The 11,105-nt window shown below is 37.0% G+C and overlaps 1 protein-coding gene, 1 long non-coding RNA gene and 1 other non-coding gene across 4 annotated transcripts; all 3 read right to left on the bottom strand.

Annotated features, from left to right (window-relative positions):
- Positions 1-322: 322 nt before the first annotated feature.
- LOC126629867 (uncharacterized) lies at positions 323-2,173 on the bottom strand. Its single transcript, XR_007625877.1, has 2 exons — positions 804-2,173; positions 323-500 (listed from the first exon to the last, which is right to left on the bottom strand). It is a non-coding gene; the product is annotated as an uncharacterized LOC126629867 (long non-coding RNA).
- LOC126630845 (U12 minor spliceosomal RNA) lies at positions 2,026-2,177 on the bottom strand. The gene has a single exon (XR_007626128.1). It is a non-coding gene; the product is annotated as a U12 minor spliceosomal RNA (small nuclear RNA).
- A 435-nt stretch (positions 2,178-2,612) lies between these two features.
- On the bottom strand, positions 2,613-10,523 carry LOC126629561 (probable sulfate transporter 4.2). Of its 2 annotated transcripts, none has more exons than XM_050299639.1 (17): positions 10,096-10,523; positions 9,048-9,096; positions 8,746-8,947; positions 8,225-8,393; positions 7,269-7,334; positions 7,081-7,188; positions 6,388-6,495; positions 6,224-6,289; positions 5,898-5,958; positions 5,692-5,819; positions 5,452-5,493; positions 5,002-5,118; positions 4,606-4,657; positions 3,872-4,010; positions 3,653-3,741; positions 3,237-3,313; positions 2,613-3,134 (listed from the first exon to the last, which is right to left on the bottom strand). In XM_050299639.1, the coding sequence occupies exons 1-17, from the start codon at positions 10,396-10,398 to the stop codon at positions 2,835-2,837; spliced, it is 2,076 nt and encodes a 691-aa protein (XP_050155596.1). In that variant the 5' UTR covers positions 10,399-10,523; the 3' UTR covers positions 2,613-2,834. The 2 variants fall into 2 exon arrangements, with proteins under 2 accessions (XP_050155596.1, XP_050155597.1); XM_050299640.1 differs by having other exon boundaries at positions 8,746-8,951; positions 10,096-10,245.
- Between the last annotated feature and the right edge of the window lie 582 nt (positions 10,524-11,105).

An 11,105-nucleotide genomic window follows, 5' to 3' on the forward strand; every position in this document is an offset into this window, starting at 1 on the left:
TAAAGTTCATAGAGTCCCATATCGACCACGGACAAAAGCTGGAGACTCTTCTCAACTATAAAAGAAGATCATTCTCCTACAGTTAATTCCTAATGTCACTATTGTACTTAAACTAGTCATTAGTACCCACTAATGATGATTATGCTTGAACCTATATATTGTGTAAACCCTTCACTATTAATGAGAACTCCTATACTCAGTGGACGCAGCCAAACTTAGGGTGAACCACGTACATCTTGTGTTTGCTTCTCTATCTCTATCTCTTTACATATTATCCTCACTAGTGACCGAAGCAACCAAGTGAATCTCACAAACTTGACACTTTACATTGTTCCAAAGTCTTTATTGATTTTGTGCATCAATATATTGCAATAAGGACCAATAAGTGAGCCAATTAATAAGTACTTTACTCATTTGAGCCAAGTTCTTCTTCCTTGCTTAGAATTGTGAAGTGAATCTGGAGAGAACTTTTGCTGGTGTTTGGAGAGACCTTTGGGTGCCTGTAGAATTATCCACATTAGAATTGTGAAGTGAAACTGTGACTTGACACAAAGGTATACCCTAAGCCCAAACCAACAAAGTAACTGAAGAAGTCTCTTTCTCCAGGCAAATAATAAAACCCTACACAAAATAAATGACAAATTAAAGAAAAGTTCTTAGAGAAAATGAGTCATTTCTTCTTTGTAGACAAATCACAACTTAACATGCATGCAATAATTTTTAATTTTGTAACATTCATGAGTATTACTTTTGCATTTGTATTAAACTATGATGTGCAAGTAAATAGAAATGTGTCGCCTTACATGCAAGTACCAAGTAAACTAAGTAGTGCTCATCAATAAGGGTGTTTCTTCAGCAGACTACAAACATGTTTCCTCCCCACTGTCCTGAGCAACTTTACATCCAAGAGCTAAAACCCAAAGACATTAATCATTAGAGATCGTGTGACCAAATGATTTCCGCATATCTTTCTTCCTTCTACACATACTTGTTATTTTCTGTCTTCCGATTCTCCTTTAATTATCAAAAGACAAATAAACAAAGGCGTACGAGAAAGTAAATAAGTATGGTGAAATCACTTTTCACCGTTCAAAAAGGGAAGGACCAAGGTACTAGTTTTAGCTAGGACCAAAAGAAAAGGACCATAATTCCTTTACTGCATGCTCTAATCACAGAGGGTGAAAGCTAGTTCACAAAGAGCATGCATGACTATCAATTTTCAACATTGCCAAGTACGCACGTAGTAGATTGCTCCAAGATTCACTCTTCTTGCCAAATGTGGACGCATTCTTCACTTGAGAGCTCACCTGCCGATCGATCAAGTCAGTTGCCTCTCTAAATTTCGTCTCAAATAACAAATAACAACTCAGCAGACTTCTGATGACGAAACAAAATCACTCTGCAGTTTAGCAGGATGCATGATTGGATGTTCCATCTTTGATCTCTAACGGCACATGATTTCTCTGCCATCTGAATTTCCATCCATGTGCGTTTTATTTTTAAGTAGGGTTAGCTACTAGTATCACCGACTCCAATAACATGACTGACAGAATCCCATGAATTATAAGAGAAGCTACTCGCTACTCAGGATGTGGGGTTGAAAGCTTTGGCTGTTGCAAGACATTTGGACGAAAATGAAAGAAAATATTAAACATTTGGATTTGATAACATCTGGAAAGGCTTCATGGGAAAAGGATTTAAGAGCATATAAAGATTTAAAGAATATATACATACAAGAAATGCTAAGATGATTTTCTCAAAAATTACTTTCCATGAACTCTACCCCCTTAATGTTTGACATAATGTTTATAATGTTCTGCCACTTTATATTTTTAGTGTTAAATGTTCTGCCACTTAATATTTTTAGTGTTGAACAAGAAAATTAATATTAAACTATGAAACAACGATCCAAATATACCCTCTCGGTTATGACACTTAGTTGAGGTGATTTTAGTAATTAAAACATTTTCAAGGTGATTTTAGTAATTATAAACATTTATTCAGACTGGGCTTGGTGAGGGTATAGGGAGGCCCGCTCGAGTGAGTTCTGCAAAGTAACAGCGTCAACACTCGGCCAGCCTATAACCCCTCCATAAATTCATGCGCATGTAAATGCTTTGCGCGGCGAGCGGCTCTCACCGCTCGCTTTGTTTTCCTTACTCATTAGTTTAAGGCAAGTTTTACCACTCCACCCACCCTATATTTATAGAGCCCCCCTTGGAACAAGTTTCTGTCGACGGCCGATGTGGGATACATTGTTTATAGAAGAAATGTTCCTGTAACCTTCCAAAACTAATTTTAAAGTTATAGAGATTGTGTTCTGGGCGGTTTGCCTTCTGGATTCTTCGGTACGTTTGTGTTCCGCGCAATTTGCTTCTCACAAGTTACACCCGTGTGTCTGCATCTCTCATCGCATGACACAAGAATGTACACACCCGAGTGACATGCATGATTAGGCGAACAAAAGTGTTGTCGTAGGCCAATTCAACGTCCATGATTTATAGAACACTGAACCAAATAGATTCTTGCATTACGAAACACAAATCAGAAGAGCACGTACGGGTGAAGTTATATCGATGGATTGAAGAATAACGCGTTCACAACATCGAACATGGTGTAAAAATTTGTTTCTCTACATTTATTCAAACAACATACAATTTTCGGTTTTTTTTTCTTTTGACAAGGAAGCTTATGTGTGACATTTTACAACAACAAAGAGCCTAATTACACGAAATAATCAAAAGCCCTGAACAGCTGAAAGAATGGGCCAGACGTGATTGAATAAAAAGCTGCCTAGCAAAAATTTAGGCATCAGATATTACATGCCATCAATATCAAGAAGATTTTCGCGGCAAAAGCGGCTCCAACTGAGGATCATTCTGGGTGCCAGACTCCAGTTCGGACACCGATGAACCCTCTGCCCGTTGCCTAAGCACTCTCTGGAAGGAACTCAGTCTCTCTTCAGACGAAGGGTCTGCTGCTTTAGGCGTCTCCTTTAAGCTCTGGACGCGCTGAAGGCAAACTTGAACTGCATCGTGCACTCTCACAAAGTACCACTCCTTACCAATCAGGTCTACTACACCTGCGCTTGATAAGGTCTTCAGAACTTCTCCATTCAGATTGGAAATGGCTATCTGTACCGCACGCCGGTGGTTTTCAACATGATGTTAATAACAATCTCCAGATTTTTTACGAGTTTATATAATGACCAGAAAAAAACTCCAAACGACGCTCACCTGGATATCGCGTAACTTGTACTCCTGATGCAAGTCTTTCAAAGCTTGGACAGCACTGGAGTCTATATATGTTACAGCTGCAACGATGATAATGACACACTTTAGAAAATCACCGGAACCTTATTTAGATCAACGTTATGAACAACCTCAGCAGGCATGATATAAAAGAGAGAAGTCCGTGTAAGTTTTTGAGTGCTATAAACAACAATGGATGACTTCCCGAAATATTTCCATATATGAATCACTGATTTAGATGATCTAAACCGACACCGTACAAATAATTGAAGAGTATCAACTTAGATTATGCTGGGAATTGTAACATCCATGTGAATCAATATCTAGTCATTAAATGCTTCTTCATAACCCATGAGAAGAACAAACTCTAAAGAAAAAAGCACAAGATTAGCAACACTTACGTGCCATCTCTATGATCACAAAATAAATTCTTTCAACTTCTGGTCCGCGACTAGTAGACCTGTCAACCTCAACTTCGTATTCCCGTAACCTGACAGGCAATTAAATTTACTTGAAAATGACTTCTTAACTGGGGAAAACTAACTCAACTGTAGAGACTTCCTAGGTAAATAAACAGTTAAATTCATAGAATATCAAAATGGCACAACCTGAGACTGTACCTGTCTTTTATGTAACTAATGTTTGCAAAATAAATAGGTGCGTCAATTCGTACAATCACAATTCCATTGTATGTATATGCTTCTGGATACTGTTGAATATTTCTATATACAGTGGTGCCTGGAAGACGCCCCAAGACAGCTGCAACATACAGGAAATTATAAGCAACTTCTGTATTGGCTTTTAGCTTTTACTGAAGAAATGCATCTTCATTCCAAAATCCAAATAGAACTACAAATATAAGAATTTTTGCTTTTAGCTTTTACCAGCAAACCCCAAAAAGGTTACATGGAGAAAAAAATCTTATTTTGCCAGCGCAAATGGAACGGCCAAGGGTTTCATTATCATTAGATGCAACTAGCAAGGAAATCTTGGCATCTTCTTTAGGCTCCAAGAGGCCAAAGAAAATCCAGACAATAACAATGTCATTTCTGTTGGGCAAGGAATACAAAATTCAGACTTTTAACAGAGATGACGATGATATTCAATAAGATAATCAGAGATGACGATGATATTCAAAAAGGTAATCAGGGATGACGATGATATTCAAAAAGGCAATCAAAGATGACGATGATGATGAATACAATAGAAAAGAATAAGAGAACAGGCTGGGCTTCATAACTAGAATCACTGACAGTTGAAATATGAACCAATTAATAAATAATTCAAGAAGCTATGAACAAGCTGCATCTACTTATGTGCACAGAATTTTATCATAAATTGAAATTGCAGTTACCAATATGCGGGTTTGCTGATTCATGGATGACAAATGCAAGCGAAACACCAACCTGCAATCACGCAAGCACATTAAGCCTATATGATTTGAAAAAAGGAAACACAGAGAGAGAGAAAGATCTTCTAGAACTTTAATGATCTGTATGAATTTTGCATGGTAATCTATTGCCACATTGAGCTAATAAGAACACAACAAAGCTATACATGTCAAGTTAACGCAAACTAAACTTGAGCTACTGAGGCAACATTGGATTCTAATCATGAAAAAAGTTGTATTTAACACAATACATGATAGTTCTTATGCCCTAATTAGCCTTTCTTGCATAAAAATGCGGATTCCTTTGGGTATAAAGTTCGGACAAGGTCTCCCAAAAATAACATTGCTTCAAGTACTCACCCCAATAAGGACGCCAATCTCAATGCCAAGGAACAATGTTGTAGTGGCTGTAATGGTCCAAAGAAGAAAATCTTTCTTATCTACACCCCATAGAAATATAGCCTCATCATAGTCCACCTGAATTTCAATAGAAAAGAGTTGTTGTCTAAGTAATGGTAGTAATCAGTTCAATTATCACGAAATATCAGAGCACACAGCACAGTCACAGAGCAGAATCTAGAAATCCACTTCATCCCCATATAGTACATGCACATGTCAATGATAGCTATAATGTCATTTTCTTTGATATCCACTAGCCAGAATGAAACTTTTCTTTTCCATGAATATGCATTAACTCAGATTTCAGGTAATACAGATACATATTTTAAGGATATGATCATTCGAACTTTGACTGCATAAAAGCTAATAGATATCCTCTACGGCAACCAAACGAATTATAGAATTACCCACCAGGCCTATCACAGCAGAAATCACAATAGCCGCCAGAGCACACTGAGTTAAGAGAAAATAAATCCCATAGTTAGAACGTAAAAAGTATACACCCAATTGGAATGATAGAATAAAGATCATAAATTTAAAAGGCACACAATTTGAAATAATAGCAAAAATACCACAAAAGCCACCAATCATGAGCTGCATAAGATTACACTCCTAAATGAAAAAGACAAATGCGATAACATGGAAATAAACCTGAGGTATATATTCAAACAGTGGAGTCATGAATAGGAGAGCACAAGCCATTACGATTCCCATAACAAGTCCAGATAAGCCAGTTTTTGCTCCACTTTCATGATTAACAGCTGACCTAGAAAAGGAACCTGCATAAAGCCAAAGTAAGATAAAAAATATAAATATTTAAATACAAACTCTGCCTACGGCTCATAGAGGAATCTCACCTGTTGTGGGGTATGCAGAAAAAAATGAACCAAAAATATTGGCCACACCAAGACCAAACAACTGTTTAGAAGCAAAAAGAAGATTCATTAGTATAAGTGTTCTTGTCTGAGTCACAGTAGTAAGCAGTTCAGTTTTCTCACAAATATCAGCACACATCACCAAATCATGCGTCAACAAGCAATACTGATGATGTAGAAAAAATAGACAAGCATGCAGCCAACATTTGAGCTTTAACCAAAAGTGCTTAAACCTATATTCTGTTTTTATACATGAGCAAGAGGTAAGGTTATGTGCTTGTGCACTTCCAATTTTTCCAAAAACATACCTCTTGATTCGAATCCAACTCGTACCCATTTTTTGCAGCTAATGCTTTTGCAATGCCCACAGATTCCTAGAGTTCAAAATATATTACCACATGACTGATAGTTATAATCAATTAAAGGGAGAAAGCAAAGTTAAAAGTAAGAGGTTCCATGGAGCTCCTCTTACCAAAATAGCTACACCAGTAATAAGAAGCGCAGTGGGAATCAAAGATGTAGCATATCCAAAAGCTTTAGGAATAGAAAAGCTTGGAAGACCCTGCGGTATATCTCCTACCTAAACAACAGCCAAGAACCTTTGTTAACAACTATGGTAAAGGGATGTAGAATCCTGCTATTACAAAAGAAACATTCCCATGATAAAAGGAAAAAATATTATTGTCTTTTGCCTCCACATTAATGACTATTCAATTTTAAAACCGACACCAGATTAGATTGCAACTATTCAGGAAACTCTCATCTTCAGTATCGCCTGAATTCCAACTGGCAAGTCCACATGCTTACCTTAACCATCCCATTATTCAAGCAGATGGCATATGAAAACAGGTGCTTGTCATACTGAATACATACTCTGAAAAACTCTACAGTGGCTATTTTAACAAAGCAAGTAATTATCTAGTTGAACTATTTTTTTCTAAATTTCTTGGATGAGATTCATAAGTTTTCACAGCCTAGGATTTTAGTACAAGTGCATAACTGCCGATTTCTGGTTGACAGAATGAAGACAAAAACAGAACATGTGATCTAAAATTTCTTAGTAAAGCAAATTTAAATAGAACATCCAGAAACTAGTATTGCAATCCCTGCATTGTTAGATTAAATAATTTCCAATCAAAATGAGTCTAATTCACATCACTCTCACCAAAGATATGGAAGATGGATTAAATATTTTCACAAAAATTGTGCCCAAAAGGACAGCTGTGAGGGGGCCTGCTGCTCTCAAGAATCGCAAGTACTTCCTTGTTTTTCCCTGAATGGATAAATTAGAAAATTAAAATCAAAACTATGCTAAGAAATATATCCGACTAAGTGAATACAATAAGCTCATACCAAGTGCTTCATGGTCAAAAGAATTGCAAGAATGACGGATCCCATTACAAAAGGAGGCCATGAAAACTACAAAACAAAAAACCTGCTGCAGTTAGCAAAGAATTGATAAGTAAAACACAAAGCTTCAGTAGATGAAGCAAATAAATGCATATCTGGTTCAAGTATTAGAAGAAGGATAGGGCACATATATGTAAATAAGGTTAAGTGAATTCTTAGGTATGTAATAATCAGTTATTAAAGGGCATAACGGAAGTTAAAAGCATGGTTGCTGTGCAGATTGTTACTGGCAAAGCGATGGTGCCAAAAAAACTCATCGAGCATAGTGTACAAAATAATCTATAAGGGATCCAACAGCTTTTCTTCCAGTTTCCCACTTATTGGTTTCACTTTCATGTCCTGACATCTGACACTCCATTTTCAAAACCTAGAATATGGTCGATTTTCTTAGAGACTGGATTGTATATCCAATGTAGAGGGCGCTTGGACTAGTCTCAGTTCAGGCATACCAAGACATAAAACATTATAGCATGTGGTAATCTCTATAAGAAAAACAGAAGTTGTCACCTAATTCCCACTAGAGAGAGAGAGAGAGGGAGAAAATATCTTGAATCACTTCACAAGGTAATCGTATCAGACTATTAGTACTTCAGATGACAGATGAAACATGATGCATAACATGCATTAGTTGCATAGCATTCTGATTGTTGATCATGGGGAGATACATCCGACAAGATGACAATATTTAATGTTCTGCTAAAGTGCAGAAGCAAAATTATATAATTTATCATATTCGCAAAAGATTATAGATCATTATTTAAGAAAAATAATATTGACAACAACAGTTGGTTGTGAAGGGGGTAAATTAACAAATAATTGCAATACTGCTTAAGAAATTCAAACTCAAACCCAAATATGACATGAAGGTTATACCACTTGGGCATGCAAGCAAAGCATACCCCATCGGCTCCAGCTATAATACTCTTTATCAACGGCACAATCTTGCTACTTCGTTCTATATCATATCCCAAAAAGTATTTTGCTTGAGATAAGGCAATCACAATGGCTGAAGCAGTTGTAAAGCCAGAAATGACAGAGTGGCTGATGAAGCGGATAATCCATCCAAGCCTGGACAAGCAGAGAATCTAAAGTAAATGAAACCAAAATACAACATCAAGGTAGCAACTAACAATATCCTATAGCTTACAATACTTTTCACACTCCAAAGTCGCTTTTCTCGGCACAAAAAGGATCCCCCACCATAGAGTATGAAATTCATTTTTTATAACTCTACGACTAGTACAAGGTAGAGCTAAAGTGTAGTAGCATGACAGATAAAGCACCAACAACATGATCAACAAGTTTTCGGCTTTCACTTTTATAGAGCTCAAAACACAATGCATCCAATTTCTGATCGCATAAGTACATGTCCATGCTGTATCCATGAGCATGCACTTAAAGAGGGGAAAAGCAGACGTACCTCAAGAGCCCCAAAATGCATTCCATGACCCCAACCATAAATGCCAGTAATATAGCCAGTTCTGTGTATAATGCGTCAGATGAATCAACAATGCTAGTTAAGACATTAGAGACCAGGAGAGAAACCAATGCTACTGGACCAACGGCCAGCTGACGAGATGAGCCAAATATGGCATACACAAATAAAGGTATAAAACCAGAGTCTTCCTTGCAAAATCAAACAATCAGAATCAAAACATGCAGATAAATCAACAAGAGAATTTGTACAGTGGTCGCCCTATTCACTAGCGGTTTGGAACTTACAGAGTCCGTATATTGGTTCAAGTCCAGCCAATTTTGCATAAGACATTGCCTGGAATTCCACAACAAACGGTCAACAGAAGAAACATACCGCATTCAGTATGTGGATGAAATATTTAATCTCAAACCGGTCTCATTCCAAATCACGAATTAGAAATACCTAAAACATGTCACATTCAGTATTTACTATAACGTAATTTTGATTTAAAATTTTAACAGATGCATCTACGGTTTACAACCGTATAACCAATTTGTTCATAACACAATATGCATTCAAAGTAAATGTAATTCTTTTAAACCAATATTATATCGTTTCTTTAAACAAAAAATTGCACCTAAATTAATTAATTATAATGCCATAAAACAGTATCATATTTCTGTCTAATCACCACGTCTTTAATTGCCTGGCCGCTAAGAAAATCAAATCATAATAACCACAAAATCTCACGACAACGGATAGTAGTGGACAATTTGCACACGGGACCGATTTATTACGAGTACGCCTAATTGCTACAGAGAATTACAAATCCGTCTGGTCATAAATAGTGATTACATATACAGACAAAATGAGAAAAAAGAATGTGATTGGAGAGAGCTTTCGTGTTTGGCTTCCCAGAAAATGAAGGAAAATGTAAGAAATTTATGCCTTAGATCTCAAGATTTTCCATTTGTTTAAAAATCAGATTACGATAAAATAGCACTAATTACAATTTACAATTCAACCTGATTCCAGCTTAATTGGTTGCTTGTGTTTCAAAAAGCAGCGTTAAAATCGGTTAATTAACGTCAGAAGATTAGAAACCACAAAAAAAAGAGTATTTTCTGTTTGGTTGCTGAGAAAATTAAATATTCAGGCGACGAACAGGCCTTGAATTATCAGCTTAAGAACCAGGAACTTCCAATTCGGTTTAAAACAAATACAAAAAATTATAAAGAATAAAAAGGAACGAATTGCCGGAATTGAGGAGAGCAGCAAACGCTTCGAATTTTCCTTTCCTTTTCTTTCATTTTCTCGGCAACCAAACAGAGAACGAAAATTAAAAATTCTTACCTGAGGAACGAGCATGACGCCGACGGTGATGCCGGACATGAGATCGACCTGCAAATACTCGCGCCATTTGTAGGTCCGAATCCAGCGGGAGCAAGGCAAGAAGAGCGCCAGCCATTCGACCCAGGTCATGCTCTGGACCTTCGATTTCCATTTCGACAGCGCCGCCCACGGCGACGACGAGGAGCTCGACGACGTCGTGTCGGGGTGCTGGAGGGGGATGATTCGAACGGGTCGGGCGGAGGTCGGCATGGAGGATCCGGCCGCGAAGTCCGTGTAGCTTGGAGATGCGTAGGTTATCTCCATGCGCACCACCGGCGCATGTGAGTTATTTATTCCGCGGTTTTGTGCATGCGCGGCGCTCGGTGGCCGAGAGAAAATGATGATGTGATGGGAATTAGTGGTCCACTTAGTGCGATTAACATGGTATTTAACAAAAACGGGAGATTTATTAATCGTTATTTTGTGGGGGTTAAGATTAAATGACTTCTATACACGCGAACTTTCAATCAGCCGCCGCTTTAGAAAATAAGTAATTAAAAAAAATTTTAAAATGAAGAGAAAATAAATCGTTGCGTTGATTTGACAAAAATTAAAGAAATGTCAATTTGATTGCGGACATCATCAGCTTTTAAATTTGGAGAAATTTTTTTTAAGTACTGGTATTTAAGCGGTATTTTATATAATTTTTTTTATTTTTTGGTCAAACAAAAATTTTCGTTAAATTAAATGTTAAATTAATTATTAATGAGGTGACAAAAGGCATTTGCATATATTTCCTCTGTTTATTTTAAGATACGTGCACCACCCGCTTATTCTTTATTTTTTTATTATTTCCTTTTATTTACATTATTTTGTTGAATTCTTTTTATGTACTTGAAATATGTACTTTTACCAAAACGTCCAGTACTGGGTGACAAGTTTTTGCCGCCAGAAAGGAAATTTCCAAGCAAGGTAAACGTATCAGAATAGGGTTGGAGATGGATCATGTAACAGAAAACGACAAAACTATC

This window comes from Malus sylvestris, chromosome 7 (assembly GCF_916048215.2).
Source record: "Malus sylvestris chromosome 7, drMalSylv7.2, whole genome shotgun sequence".
NCBI classification, from domain to species: domain Eukaryota; kingdom Viridiplantae; phylum Streptophyta; class Magnoliopsida; order Rosales; family Rosaceae; genus Malus; species Malus sylvestris.

Bases quoted from the DNA above. Each gene is read 5' to 3' on its own strand.
- LOC126629561 (XM_050299639.1), bottom strand. From the start codon at position 10,398: ATGGAGATAACCTACGCATCTCCAAGCTACACGGACTTCGCGGCCGGA. The intron at 8,394-8,745 runs GTACGTCTGCTT...CTGCTTGTCCAG, and splicing joins TGCATTTTGGGGCTCTTGAG to GCTTGGATGGATTATCCGCT. The intron at 5,494-5,691 runs GTTTATTTCCAT...CTCTTAACTCAG, and splicing joins TGTTTGAATATATACCTCAG to TGTGCTCTGGCGGCTATTGT.